Source organism: Bos taurus, chromosome 25, assembly GCF_002263795.3.
Source record: "Bos taurus isolate L1 Dominette 01449 registration number 42190680 breed Hereford chromosome 25, ARS-UCD2.0, whole genome shotgun sequence".
Taxonomy (NCBI): Eukaryota; Metazoa; Chordata; class Mammalia; order Artiodactyla; family Bovidae; genus Bos; species Bos taurus.
The window spans coordinates 27,169,088-27,184,387 of record NC_037352.1 but is presented as its reverse complement, the minus strand read 5'-3'; the positions used below and the strand labels follow the sequence as shown (position 1 = coordinate 27,184,387).

The window sequence follows — 15,300 nt, the reverse complement described above, 5'->3', positions numbered from 1 at the left end:
CCCCCCCGCTGGGTCCTAGCGCCTGCCCCTCCCTGGCAGAGTCCTGGGCTCTGTCGGTGAGAGGAGCTGCAGCTGACGCCACGGAGCCAGCCCAACTCTCTTGAGGTAGGAAACGCCGGCGGGAAGATGCAGAGATCCCTGGGCAGCCCCAGTGGGGACGGAATCCGAGCAGGCCTCAGTTTCCCTTTGGGTGCCTAGGGCGGATGGGGTTGGCCTGGCCCGAGCGGTGCGGGCGGGGCGGGAGGAGTGCGGCCCGGGGAGGGCGCGGACGGGCTCCAGGCCCAGCGGGTCCTAGAACCCGCCGGCTGTCCCGGCGGACCGGCAGCGGCAGACGCCTGGGCTTAGGCGGCACGGCTGCCCGCGTAGTGCCGTGCGGACCCGAGGGTCCTAGAGCCCGCCATGTTGCGGGCTTTTGTCCCAGGCGCGCAGCCCGCCTAGCATGGTCCCTGGCGCCGGCGGCCCCCCCGCCCCGGTCGAGGTCCTGGCCGCCCCTCCCGCGGTCCTAGAGAACGCCATCTTGCAGGCCTTTGTCCAGGGTCTGGCCTTCGGTCCATTCATTTGTTCATTCTGTCATTCTTCGTTCACCTTTTTGCTGTGTTCCCCGGGGCCACGTTTTCCCAGGGCATTTCCTGAGAAGAGCGAGCCCAGGGCCCTGCCATGTGGGGTTGTCTGTCTGGCAGAGGCGCCGACACGTAGACAGTTGCAGGGAGCAAGAAGCGCAGGGTTTCCGCAGTTCTTGGCTCTAACGCCCTTAAAAGTCCCACATGCCTTAGAGACCCCATTTTACCGATGAGGAAACTGAGGCCCAGAGCGCCATGGCGCTCTTACCTCTACTGCCTGTTAAGTCTTCCTGAGGACATTGGGGAAGCAGGTATTTGACGAATGCAAAAAGAGCTTTCCCACTGGAGAAAGCAGAGGGAACTGCAGATGGAGATGGATTTAGGTGGGGAAGTTTGAGAATTGTAGCTGGAGCTGAGGTCGCTGTCGGGAGGGGCACACTGCCGCTAGAGGTGAGGCCGGAAAAGTGGGTTGGGATTACCTTGTGGATTGACCAGATTGGATGCCTAGGAGACGATTAGCTCTCATCTCTGCGTGGTTCACAGTTCCCCATCTGCCATCTCACCGGATCCCTCATGGCCTGTGAGGCCTTTTGGTGACTACTTGTTTAGACGTCTGGAGACTGAGGTCTGAGAACATTAAAAAAGTGGCTCTTCACTGTCCCTGCCCGCAGGGTTCTAGCTTAAACTCGGAATTAAATCTCTGGATCCCTGGAGATAAGAGTCTGTTCAGGCAGCAGGAAGTCATCCCCCTCCTAAATCCAGTAGTAAACAAAGATAAGGCTCCCACACCAGAGCAGTGAATCCACTGGGATATTTGGACCTTGTGAACTTGGAAAGGCAGAGAAATTCAGTACAAACTCCTGTTATTGGGGAGGTGGAAGCTAGAGACCTGGGTTCAGATACTGTCTCAGAGGTTGATCTGTTCAGTTTGTTTTGGGGCACCAAGCATGGTTCTATTTGTAGAGGATACAAAATAAAGGTACCTAGCTCTGTGCCAGCCTAAATGCTTGCGCTAGAGACAGAGAATTAACAACTGAACCATAAGATGTGTAAGTGCTAGCGAAGCAATAATCAGGGGACAGAGCAGAAGTTTGGGAGGCAGACCTGGCTTTGAGTATGGGCTGTGACCATGACTTATTACTTCCCTTCCCTGTGCCTCAGTATCCTTGTCTGTAAAATGGGGGAAAATGGGGAAAACACTACTTAACGTAGTCTGTTCAGTATATAACAGACTGTTATATATAACAGACTATATATATATAACAGTATATATAACAGTATATAACAGACTGTTATATAACAGACTACCAAGTCTGACAGTAACCAAAACAAACAAACAAATGATAGCAGACTGGGGGCACAATGGAAGTTTATTTCTCATGGTTCTGGAGGTTTAGGTGTCTGAGATCAAGGTGCTGGCTGATTCAGATCCTGGTGAGACCTCCTTTCTAGGATTATATATGTGACCACCTTCTAAGTTCTCACATGACCCTTTCTTCCATGCCTGCACATATTCATTCATAACAAACTCCTAGGCAGTTGTGAAGCTTAGCTTGAGTAGTACACATAAAATGCTTAGAATGATACCTGGCCCTTGGTAAATTTGCCAGAAATGTTATCCAGATGAACAACACGAAGGAGATTAAAGAGGAGGGGAACAAAGAGTGATTAGCAGGGATGCAGATAGCACTAAGAAAGGTGGTCAGGGACTTCCCTGGTGGCTAAGACTGTCCTCCCAATGCAGGGGATCTGGGTTCGATCCCTGGTCGGGGAACTGGATTCCACATGCCGCAGCTAAGAGTGCAAATGCCACAACTAAAGATCCTGCACGCCACATATAACACCTGGTGCAGCCAAGTAAACTTAAAAAAAAAATTTTTTTTAAGTGTCAGGAAAACCCTCTCTAAGGAGGTGACAGGGAGCTGAGACCCAAATGGAATCAAAGAGATAGCTACACAAAGATCCTTGGGGAATAGTGTTTCTAGCAGTGGACATGGTTAGTGTGAAGTCCCTGATATTGGAAGGAATTTAGGTCTTTGAGGGTGGAAAAGGGGGAACCTGTGTAGTTGGAGCCTAGTAAGCCAAGGAGAGGGGAGTGGGAGATGGGATAGGCAGGACTTAGGTAGTTAAGGGCCTTGCTGGCCATGGTCTTTGTCTTGGGAGCCCTGGAAGGTCTCATGGTTTGGCTAATAAACCTTAAGTAAATGAAGAACACTAGAGAAAGAGCCCAGCCCAGTTCAGTTCAGTTCAGTCGCTCAGTTGTGTCTGACTCTTTGCGACCCCATGGACTGCAGCCTGCCAGGCCTCCCTGTCCATCACCAACTCCCAGAGTTTACTCAGACTCATGTCCATTGAGTTGGTGATGCCATCCCACCATCTCATCCTCTGTCATCCCCTTCTCCTGCCTTCAATCTTTCCCAGCATCAAGGTCTTTTCAAATGAGTCAGCCCTTTGCATCAGGTTCGAAGAAGAGCAGAGAAAGAGCCAGCCCAGGGACCTGCAGATTTGGGTTTGAGTCTGGGCTCCTTGACTAGCTATGTGTCATTGGGTAAGTTTTTTCGCTTATGGAGGCCTTAATCTCCACATCTGGGGAAAAAAAAATGTTAAAAATGCCTCTCTCCTGGAAGCTTCTGAAGATCCATGGATGTGTCCTTGGTTCTTAAATGTTAAATGTTAGTTGGGATGACATAGAAAACATGTTTAGAATAGGTTTATGAATCCTACCCCACGTTCCCTGGATGATTATTCTCATGCAGGGAGCTCGTAGAGTCATCACTGTAGGGAGTGGTGGGTGGAAGAGTCCTCTGAACAGGGAAGTGAGGAGCTGATGGTGGGGTTTTAGACAGGGCCTAGCCTACCTGGCTGTGCACTGTTGCTGGAGCTGATGTCTTCTGGAACTTGCCTGGTGCTCCCCTCCCATTTTCCCTGGGAAGTGCCTTAGGACAGGTTTACCCCTCCAGCTACCTGGTTCCTGGCTGAGAGGGGGAGATTGAGGCTCAAAGCTCAGAACCCCCAGGTCCAGCCCTCTGAGAGGGAGACAGAAACATAATGGGAGCTGGCTCTGGTCTCCAGGCAATTCTACTGGGATGTGAAAAGACCAAGGTGTAACCTGAGCTCAGAGTTCTGGTCCCCACAGGGTTGGCCCAAGCAGCAGACAAGTCTGGGAGGGTCCAACAACCCAAGGCAAATTAAAACACCTGGATTTCAAGTCTGCTGCATGAGTTATTAGCTATGTGATCATGGGTTAATCACTAACCTTCTTGGAACCTCAATTTTGTTTTTAATAAATTTTATTTATTTATTATTTTTGGCTGTGCTGGGTCTTTGTTGCTGTGCACTGGCTTTCTCCAGTTGCGGCAACTGGGGGCTACTCTCTAGTTGCGGTGCTCGGGCTTCTCATTGAGGTGGCTTCTCTTGTTGCAGGGCACAGGATCAATAGCTGTGGCGCACGGGCTTAGTTGATCTGAGCATGTGGGATCCTCCCAGGTTGGGGATCGAACCCATGTCCCCTGCATTGGCAGGTGGATTCTTAACCACTGGACCACAGGGAAGTCTAGAACCTCAGTTTATTCGTCTGTAAAATGAGAATAAATAATCCTGATCTCAGAAAGCTATGAGAGAATAAGGTAGCACATGCAGCAAAGTGTCTGGCTCTGATAAGATTCAGTAATTGAGGGTAGTAATTATTATCTCATTGAGCCCTGCCCAACCCTGTGAAGTAAGTCCCCTCTTTTTTCAGATGAGAAAAATTGAGGTCCTGGAGCAGGAAGTACATTGCTCAGGGTCAATGTACAGCTAGGAAGCGAGCAAGCGAAGATTCAAAGCCAAGCAGTTTGACTTCAGAGACTGCACTTAACCACAAAGCTACATTGTTTTTCTGGACCTCAGTCCCTTATCTGAGAAAGAAGGGTAATGATAGAACTTATCTCCTGGTGCCCATGTGAAGTTCAAATGAGTTAATGCATGTAAAGAGTTTAGGATATTGTTTGTTATTTAGCAGGCGCTCTGTACATGTGAGCTCTTATTTTTATTAAGGAGAGTGTTCAGATTGTCCAGAAATGATCGGGAAGGGAGGTTGTGAGAGCCTCATCCAAGGATAAGCAGTTCCCCTAAAAACTGTAGGTGGGATTCAGCACTGGGGAAGGTGGGGCCTCAAGCCCTTAACTCACCTTCCAGTCCTAGGATTTAGTGGGGAAAGTATGAAAACCAAGCTGGGGTGGAACAGAGCTATGTAGGATGGGGGCCAAAAACCAAGGGGAGATGTAGGATGAGCTTCCTTTGGGGAGTAAGGCTCCAAAAGGAAGGATTGGTGAGATCCATAACAGCCAGGAAGGACCCGGGAACTTGTGTGGTGTGATGAAAGCCATGGGAAGTTCCTGAGTAGGGGACCGAGCATTACATGGCACCTTAGGGAGAAGACTCTGGCTGCCTGTGCACACTAGACTGTGTATGTAGGGGACAGGAACTGAGGCAGGGCCACTAGGCAGAAGGATGCTGATTCTAAAGATGCACCCCTTGCCACTCACCCTCAGGGACTCCTGCATCCTCCCTGAGTCATAAATTAAAGCCACCAATCCATGAGGTATACGGATGAGGAAACAGGCCCAGAAAGGAGAATCCTGACCTCCCACCTCCCGGTCCACCTTCTGGGCACACCTGACTCCCCTCCCCTCTCCATAGCATTGTCCTCCTCACCTCACCCCCCACCCTGGCTGCCCCCAGCAGCTGCTGCAAGCACTCCTTAAGTGGATCTGCTATAATCCTCTTCCCTTCATCCCCCAGGGAGGATGAGCTGGTGTTAAGACTAATGTAGCCATTAATCCTATTTCCTCCCATCCATGATCCCAGGAGCAGTTGGGTGGAGGGTGTCTGGACTCTGAATGGAAAGAAAAGGGGCTGTGACTACAGCCGGGTGTCCCAGGGGGCCAGGCTAGAGCAGATACATTGAGTAGGAGACAGAGGCTTCTAAGTTCTGCTAGCAATGACTCAAGCCACTTGGAGAGTGTCTGAGCTCCCCATTACCAGAGTTATGGGAGCAAGAACCAAAGGGCCATTCCAGAACAGAGGGTGGACCAGGATTCCTATCTGGGGTGGAGTATCTTACAGCTGTGCAAGGCCAGAATTCTGTGTGAACAGTTGTTCCCTCAGAGAGCTAACCAACCAGAAGGGAAAGACAAAATACACATGCTGGGGACCTACCCTTCCAGACAGATGATGCCAGTCACCACATTTAGCCCGCTGGCTCTGCCCTCCTCTGGATCCTTGTCTGTCTTTCCTGAGCACTTAGAGACCTTCAGGCCAGACTCACATCTGGGTAGCCTCCATGCCTGCAGCCTGGCACAGGTTTGGACGCTGAGGTCAAGAACGTGAAGATGGTGAGATGGACCAAGCCTGGGGCTTCTCGGAATGCCACAGGGCTTGGAGAAGCCCAGAAGCTGGGGAGAGAAGTGCCAGTGAACATTTGGATGATCCCAGCTTCCCCCCTCAGCTCCTCTGAAGTCACCTAGTCCAGCCCCTTTCATCAGTGAACGGACCAGAGGGGCAACAGGAGCACAGAGACAGAAAGGATATGCACCCGGGTGGGACATGCAGATAAGAGTTCCTTCTGAGGCCTCAGAGGGCTTTGGTGAGGAGAGAGCCTTTGGAGAATTCGGAAAGGGGTGTGGCTCCTAACTTTGCTTCTCTTGCAGAGAAGATCCGCCCATCGAGGCCATGGAGGTAGAGTCTCCGGAGGAGCGGTCCCCAGCCCCGGGCTACAAGCGCTCTGGCCGCCGCTATAAGTGCCTGTCCTGTACCAAGACTTTTCCAAATGCACCCCGGGCAGCACGCCATGCTGCCACGCACGGGCTTGCAGACTGCACTGAGGAGATGGCCGAAGCGAAGCTGAAGCCAGAGACAGACCCCAAAGCGGAAGATGCCAGCGGGGACAAGGTGTCAGGTGCAGCGGCCAAGCCTCGGCCCTATGCTTGCCCGCTGTGCCCCAAGGCCTACAAAACAGCACCAGAGCTGCGCAGCCACGGGCGCAGCCACACGGGCGAGAAGCCCTTCCCTTGCCCCGAATGCGGCCGCCGCTTCATGCAACCGGTGTGCCTGCGCGTGCACCTGGCCTCGCACGCTGGCGAGCTGCCCTTCCGCTGTGCGCACTGCCCCAAGGCCTACGGCGCGCTCTCCAAGCTAAAGATCCACCAGCGTGGTCACACGGGCGAGAGGCCCTACACCTGCGCCGACTGTGGCAAGAGCTTCGCTGACCCCTCGGTGTTCCGCAAACACCGGCGCACGCACGCAGGCCTGCGACCCTACAGCTGCGAGCGCTGTGGCAAGGCCTATGCAGAACTCAAGGACCTTCGCAACCATGAACGGTGAGGGAGGTGGACTGGGTGGGGGCGGCTGAAGGGTTGGGAAGAGTGCACCAATAGGGTAAAGACGTTGAGTCCCAGAGAGCGGAAGGAACCAATGGGAAGGCGAGTGAGGCGGATCTATGGGAGCTGGAGGGTGAATCTGGGATCTGATTAGCCTGGGTTCCTAGCGTGCAGGGAAGGGGGCGGGGCTTGAAGTTGGGCTGCTCCTAGGATCTTTGGTCCAGTGCAAGAGGTGGTGCGAATGGGGTCCAGGTCTGTTGCATGCAGTGACGAATCTGGAACCTATACCTGTCCTGAAGGCTTTTTACTCTGGGCTACAGCGCTGTGGCCCATAGACCAAGGCCCCGGAGAGGTTAGGGGGCCCTAACTTACAGTGCAAACAGGCAGCGGGGGTCAGGCGATGGGCTGCCACCTTCACACTGGGTCTCTGCATTCCCACAGGTCCCACACCGGCGAGCGCCCCTTCCTCTGTTCAGAGTGCGGGAAGAGCTTCTCCCGCTCTTCCTCGCTGACTTGCCACCAGCGCATCCATGCGGCGCAGAAGCCCTACCGCTGTCCAGCCTGTGGCAAGGGGTTTACGCAGCTCAGTTCCTACCAGAGCCACGAGCGCACGCACTCAGGCGAGAAGCCCTTCCTGTGCCCGCGCTGTGGCCGCATGTTCTCCGACCCCTCAAGCTTCCGGCGCCACCAGCGGGCACACGAGGGCGTGAAGCCCTACCGCTGCGAGAAGTGCGGCAAGGACTTTCGGCAGCCGGCTGACCTGGCCATGCATCGGCGGGTGCACACGGGCGACCGACCGTTCAAGTGCCTGCAGTGTGACAAGACATTCGTGGCATCCTGGGACCTCAAGCGGCACGCGCTGGTGCACTCGGGCCAGCGGCCATTCCGCTGCGAGGAGTGCGGGCGAGCCTTCGCCGAGCGAGCCAGCCTTACTAAGCACAGCCGGGTGCACTCGGGTGAGCGCCCCTTCCACTGCAATGCCTGCGGAAAGTCCTTCGTGGTCTCATCCAGCCTGAGGAAGCACGAGCGGACCCATCGAAGCAGCGAGGCCACAGGGGCTCCCCCACAACAGGAGCTGGTGGTGGGGCTGGCACTACCGGTCAGCATGGCTGGCGAGGGCCCAGCCGCCCCAGCATCAGGGGCGGCGCTCGGAGACCCTCCAGCTGGGCTGCTGGGGCTGCCCTCGGAATCGGGTGGTGTGATGGCTACCCAGTGGCAAGTGGTGGGCATGACGGTGGAGCACGTGGAGTGCCAAGATGCAGGGGTTGGTGAGGCTCCTGGTCCCTTGGGGGCGGCAGGTGAGGTGGGGGGTGAGGAGGTGGATGAGAAACCACCCCAGTTTGTGTGCCGGGAGTGCAAGGAGACGTTCTCTACGCTGACATTGCTGCGACGGCATGAGCGCTCACACCCAGAGCTCCGGCCCTTCCACTGTACCCAGTGCGGCAAGAGCTTCTCAGACCGGGCTGGGCTGCGCAAGCACAGCCGCACCCACAGCTCTGTGCGCCCCTACACCTGCCCCCACTGCCCCAAGGCCTTCTTGAGTGCCAGCGACCTGCGCAAGCATGAACGCACCCACCCTGTGCCCATTGGAACCCCCACGCCCCTCGAGCCCCTCGTGGCTTTACTAGGAATGCCTGAAGAGGGACCAGCCTGAGGTCCAGGTCCCTCTGCCACACTCCTGGGAACCCTGCCCCTATGAGGTGCTTCCCAAACCCCCCTTTGCCGCAGATCACTCTTAGACTTCAGATCCATCTCTGTGCCCAGGCAGCTAGCTCATCCTGACAAAGCTGGGGACAGTGGTGGCTGGTAGCAGTTGGCAGGAGACCTGGCTCGCTCCAAGCACCACTCATTAAAGCATTCAGTTGACACTGGGTTGTCTTCTGTGTTCTGGTTGGGGGTAAGTAACAGAGGAGTTTGGGCACCTGATAAGGTTTAGTGGAGATCCCTGGACTGACAAGTTAGAAACTAGAAGGGTCTTTGGGTGCATTGTTTTCTCTAAATATGTTTTCAGAATATCTTGTGATGAAGGGTTCCAGGATCAAGTGAGTACCGGGAATTCCTGTACCTTCTTGGGAATTCTTGGTGATCAAAGTATATTAAAGTCATTGATAAGTCCTGCAATGAACAAATCTGTTTAGCTTCTTTAGCCCATAGTTATTTAACCTCTTACTGAGAGTTCTACTTCTGTCTTTTTACAGATAATAAACTGAGGCCAAAGTTATTATATTTCCTATAAATTATAATAACAGACTAGAAAATATACTTGGAGTCCCATTCTCAATAACAACAAAACCCATAAACTACAAAGAAATAAAGCTCACACAAAAAACACAAATCCTACATGAAGAAAATGGCATCTCTATCCTGAAGGATATAAGACCTAACTGAATGAAGATATACCATGTACCTGAATGGAAAGATACTATTAAAAGCTGTTGATTCTCAGTTTAATCTTTAAGTTCATTGCCATTCAAAAGGATATTTTTAACAGAACTTGAAAATCCTAAATTCCTGTGCAATATATATTTTTAAAAACTGGAGGTGATAATTAACACTAATTTTTCAAAGACCAAAAATGGAAAAACAAAAATGAGGCCCTACAGTGTAAATTGGTACAGCCTCTTGGAAAGATGATTTGATGTTTATCAAAAGTTAAATGCTTTGTGATGTATGTGATCATTATGCTGTACACCTTAAACACAGTGCTGTATGTCATATCTCAGTAAAACTGGAAGAGGAAAAAAGAAGCAAGCAAACACATTTTTTAAAAAGTAAAAGGACTTCCCTGGCGGTCCAGTGGTTAAGACCCCTCACTTCCAGTGCAGAGGGCATGGGTTTGATCCCTGATTGGAGAACTAAGACCCCACAAGCCATGCAGCACAGCCAAAAAAAAAAAAAGCATACACTTTTCGACTCAGCAAATACACCTCAAAGAATTTACACCACAAATATCTTTTTCCAATTCTGTGACAAAACTGAAAATGAAAGATTGTTCAGTGCAGCAAAATATGTGATGACTGGGAACACCCTCTATGTCCATTGCAAAGGTCTAAAAGCCACTGTAAAATATATTATGCAACAGTTTTTAAAAAATTAGACTTGTCAATCTGTGTCGTTGAATAATATCCAAAAAAAAAGTCAAATGAAAAAGTGCACAGCAGTGTGGTTAGTATTCTCCCATTTGGGCCGAATTACTCGTAAGCGCTCAAATCCAAGTGCACGGAGGAGTCCGGTGGACTGCAGGCCACGGGGTCACAGAGTCGGACACGACTGAGCGACTTCACTTCCACTTTTCACTTTCCTGCATTGGAGAAGGCAGTGGCAACCCACTCCAGTGTTCTTGCCTGGAGAGTCCCAGGGACGGCGGAGCCTGGTGGGCTGCCATCTATGGGGTTGTAGAGTCGGACACAACTGAAGCGACTTAGCAGCAGCAGCAGCAGCACAGTATTTCTAGAAGGATACTCAGGAACTGATTCTGAACTATAAATTCCAACTACTAGGGCCTTTCACAATTATAAGACAAACCAAAGCCAAAGGTCACAGTGAACCAGATCCTCCTTTCCACACTGTCACCTGTAGACTTGGGGGCCACCAAGTTGGCAGCCTTAGGAAATGTGGTGTTCAGGCTCCCTCCAGCCCATGTGCTGCTAGCACCTGAAGCAGAAGTAGTAGGTATCACCTTAGTGTCAGGGACCTCACGTCCATTCTCCATAGCAGAACAAGGGGGCCGCGTGGCAACAGCAGGGACCAGGGTGTAATGGCTGCAGAAAGAGGGCACCAGTTTGACCAAGGACACTCACTGGCCATACTCACACCCAGAGCAGGATAAGCACTGTCCCTGGGCCTCCTTTCTGTCCAGGCTGGGATCAAAGTCTAAGGGTCCAGGAAAGAAACAGACATCAGATGGGGAGATTGAAAGCAGGAGAACTTTTGTTTACTACTGACTTGATTTTTGAACTCGAGCAAGATGCTTTATCTTGGGGGTTGGGGTGGCACCTTTTAAAAATATATTCTTGTAAAGATACCATATGGGCTTCCCAGGTGGCACAGTGGTAAAAAAAATCATCTATCAAACAGGAGACTCAAGAGGCAGTTTCCATCCCTGGGTGAGGAAGATCCCCCGGAGTAGGAAATGGCAACCCAGTCTAGCATTCATGCCTGGAAAATCCTGTGGACAGAGGAGACTGGTGGGCTCCAGTTCATGGGGTCACAAAGAGTATTGGGCACAAGTGAGCACGTGTACATATACACACATACACAAAGATACCATATACACTAATCGATAGATCTCCCTGGCTATGTGTCTACAATGAAGGATGGAGTGGGTTCCCTGAATGTTTAGAAGAGATGCACAACTCCTGCTCCCTTTCTGGGCCCAGACAATCCGCCCATCCCTTGGGCCCCCTTCTCTGACACCCCCAGCATCCTATACCAAAGTTCCTGCTCCCTGAGGACTCAATCTGACTTTCAAAAAAATTAACAGTGTTATTAAAATAAAATTCATGGAGAAGGAAATGGCAGTCCACTCCAGTATTCTTGCCTGGAAAAGCCCATGGACAGAGGAGCCTGGAGCGGGGGGGGGGGGGGGGGGGGGGGGGGCGGGGCTGCAGTCTATGGTGTTACGTGACTGAGCACGTGCACACATGAGGAGGGTGGAGGGAGATGGATTGGTAGCAATATACTGGTAAAACTAAAAAAAAAATTAATATACCCTACAATTAACCTGTCTGAAGTATATAATTCGGGGGTTTTTAGTATATTCACAGAGTTATGCAATCATCACGATCTAATTTTAGAATATTTTCATACCCCCCTAAAAGAAACTCCATAGCTGTCACTTCCTATTGATCCCAAGCCCCCATTCCCTGACAATCCTTTACCCTCAGCTCTAGGCAATGGATCATTTGCTTTCAGTCTCTCTAGATTTGCCTGTTGTGGACATTTCATGTAAATGTAGTCATACAATATGTGGTCTTTTGTGACCAATTCTTTTACTTAGCATAACATTCTCAAGGCTCATCCATGTTGTATTGATAGTTTGATCAGATCTTCTTTCCTTTTTATTGTCAAATAATATTCCATTGTATGGCTATACTACTCTGTTTATCCATTCATCAGCTGAATGACATTTGGGTTTCCATTTTGGTCTATTATGAGTAATGCTGCTGTGAACATTCATGTACAAGTTTTTGTGTGGACATCTTTTTAAATTCTCTGTGTATATATCTAGGGATAGAATTGCTGGATCATATGGTAACTGTATGTTTAACCATTTGACCAACTGTCAGGCAGTTTTCCAAAGTGACTGCACCATTTTATATTCCCACCAACAAGGCATGAATGTTCCAATTTCTCCACATCTTCATCAACAGTTGTTATTATCTTTTTTATTACAGCCCTCCTAGTAGGTGTAAATTCGTGGTTTTGATGTGTTTTTCCCTGGTGGAAAATGATGTTGAGGATCTCTTCATGCACTTATGGGGCATCTGTATATCATCTTTGGATAAATGTCTGTTCAAGTCCTTGGCCCATTGTTTTCACTGGATTGACTCTGTTGAGTGGTAAGACTTATGTATTCCAGATACAAGTTCTTTATGATTTGCAAAAATTCCTTTCCATTGGGTGGGTTGTCTTTTTACTTTCTTGATGGTACCCTTTGAAGCATATTTTTAATTTTGAGGATGTCCAAATTGTCTATTCTTTTTCTTATTGCTTGTGCTTTGAGAGGGACTTCCCATGTGGCATTAGTGGTAAAGAACCCGCTTGCCAATGCAGGAGACTTCAGAGACATGGGTTTGATCCCTGGGTTGGGAAGATCCCCAGAGGAGGGCACAGCAACCCACTCCAGTGTTCTTGCCTGGAGAATCCCATGGACAGAGGTTACTGTCCATGGGGTCATAAAGAGTCAGAGACAACTAAAGCCATTTAGCGCCACACACTCAGGCCTGTGGGTTTTTTTTTTTTTTTTTTGAGTTCCAACAAAACTTTATTTAAACAAGCAGGCAGCAGTGAGAGGGTAACAGGTAGCAAGGCCAGAGGTCCCCAAGCAGCAAGAAGAAATAAGCTGCAAGTGGCAGACATTTTCCCTTCCCTACACAAAATTAAAGAGTGCCCAACTCTTTGGGACCCCATGGACTGTAGCCCACCAGGCTCCTCTGTCCATGGGACTTTCCAGGCAAGGATACTGGAGTGGTTTGCCATTTCCTTCTCCACAGGCCTGTGTTTTGAAAGCCATTATCTAATAACCCATTTTCTAATTCAAGGTCATGAAGATTTATGTCTTTGTTTTCATCTTAGAGTTTTAGAAACATTTACAAAGTTTATAACTTAGTTATAAACTTAAAAGTTTAAAATGCATAAAAGTTTTTTTTTAATAAATTTTAAGTTTTTATAGCTAAAAGCTCTTCTGTTCAGATTTTTGATCCACTTTGAGTTAATTTTTGTATATGGTTTGAAGTAAAGGTCCAACTTCATTCTTCTGCATATGATATCCAACTATCCCAGTTCCATTTGTTGAAAAGACTATTCTTTCTCCATTGAGTTGTCTTGACTTCCTTGTTGAAAGTAAACTGACTATAAATATGAAGGTTTATTTCTAGACTCTCAATTTTATTCCCTGGGTATATATCATTCTTTATGCCAGTATCACACTGTTTTGCTTACTGTAGCTTGGTAGTAAAATTTTAAATCAGGACATGTGAGTCTTCCAACTTGTTCTTCTTTCAAAATTATTTTTGTTTTTCTAGATCCCTTGCATTTCCATATGAATTTTAGGATCAACTTGTCAACTTTTGCAAAAAAGAAAAGGAAACTGGCTGGGATTCTGATAGGGATTGCACTGCCTCCGTAGATCAATTTGAGGAGTATTGTCATCTTGACAATATCAAATCTTTTGACCCATGAACATTTGGGAGTTTTAAATTTTATTTAGATTTTAATTTCTCTCAACAGTGTTTTATAGTTTTCAGGAGTATAAGTCTTACATTTCTTTTGTTAAATTTATATAGAAGTATTTTTTCCTTTTGTTGCTATTGTAAATGGAATTGTTTTCTTTTTTGGATTGCTCATTGCTAGTGATGAGAAATACAATAGATTTCTGTACACTGTTCCTCTATTCTACAACCAAAATATTTCATATTTTGTTCCTATATTTCATGCCACCAAAAAAGAAAAGATGAAACAAGTCATGTACTCCAACATGCAATCCTAGGACATGCATTTTTTGTTGTTTAGTCTCTAAGTTGTGTCCCACTCTTTTTCAAGAGTGCTGAGCTGGTTTATTAGCTCTAACTTTTTTGTGTATATGAATTCCTAAGGACTTTTTATATACAAAATCATGTCATCTGTAAAATGAGGTTGTTTAGTTCTTCTTTTCCAATCCGGATGCCTTTTATTTATTTCTATTGTGTTTATTTTTACAGTGTTAAACAGACATGATGGGAGCAGACATCCTGGGTCTGTGGAGGGGAAAACATCCAGTCTATCATCATTTAAGTATGATGTTAGCTGTGACTTTTTCATAGATGCCTTTTGATAATTAGCAAGTTATGGGAATTCCCTCTTATTCCTAGTTTCTTAAGCTTTTTTAAAAATCAAAGTTGTTGGATTTTGTCAAATGTATTTTCTGTGTCTATTGAGATGACCAAAAGGTTTTTGTCCTTTATTCTATTAATAGTCTTTATTATTACTACATTAACTGATTTTCAGATGTTAAACCAACCTTGCATTCTTGCGATAAACCTCACTTGTAGAGTCATTTTTATATATTGCTGGATTTTGTTTGCCAGTATTTTGTTGAGGACTTTTACATCTATGTTCGTAAGAAATAGTGAGCTGAAGTTTTCTTTTCTTGTGATGTCTTTGTCCCCATTATCTGGATAATTCCAGACAGTCTGACTTCTGGCCCTCACTTTTCTTCTGTCCCAACTTCCTTTAATCCCCTGACTCTGCCAGGACTGTTCCAGGTAGTGAATGCATCTTGGGAATGCAAAATCATAGCCCCCGCCGCTAGGGCAATAGCTGACATCACTCCTTATTATGGATTGCAGTCATCATCCCCTCCCCAGCCAAGTGGCTGGATAAATTAGAATTCCTCACAGGAGAAAACTCTAGCACCAGGGCCAAAGCAGGGAAGGCAGCAGGCTCTGTAGGTGGGGCAGTGATTCTGGATTCAACCAAGGAAATTTGGTGACTTGTTCTCAGTTACTTATGCATAACCCACTCTCAGGCCTCCCAAATGGTGCTAGTGGTAAAGAACCCGCCTGCTAATGCAGGAGACTATAAGAGTCTCAGGTTTGATCCCTGGAGGAGAGCATGGCAACCCACTCCAGTATTCTTGCCCGGAGAATCCCATAGACAGAAGAGCCTGGCAGGCTACAGTT

General features: G+C 48.4%; 2 protein-coding genes across 6 annotated transcripts in view; one reads left to right on the top strand and one right to left on the bottom strand.

Moving 5' to 3' along the window:
• The first annotated feature begins 7 nt into the window (after window positions 1–7).
• Window positions 8–9,364, top strand: ZNF668 (zinc finger protein 668). 3 transcript variants are annotated; one of them, XM_024985062.2, is made up of 4 exons: window positions 18–105; window positions 2,982–3,108; window positions 6,251–6,919; window positions 7,361–9,364. In XM_024985062.2, the coding sequence occupies exons 3-4, from the start codon at window positions 6,273–6,275 to the stop codon at window positions 8,571–8,573; spliced, it is 1,860 nt and encodes a 619-aa protein (XP_024840830.1). In that variant the 5' UTR covers window positions 18–105; window positions 2,982–3,108; window positions 6,251–6,272; the 3' UTR covers window positions 8,574–9,364.
• STX4 (syntaxin 4) overlaps window positions 9,350–15,300 on the bottom strand; it is an 18,413-nt gene continuing 12,462 nt past the window's right edge. Inside the window, exon 11 of one of the 3 annotated variants that reach the window (XR_009492789.1) lies at window positions 9,350–11,087. The gene's annotated coding sequence lies outside the window, so the exon portion shown is untranslated. The remainder of the gene's footprint in view (window positions 11,088–15,300) is intronic. The other 2 variants (XR_240015.4, XR_240016.4) reach the window with 2 other exon arrangements.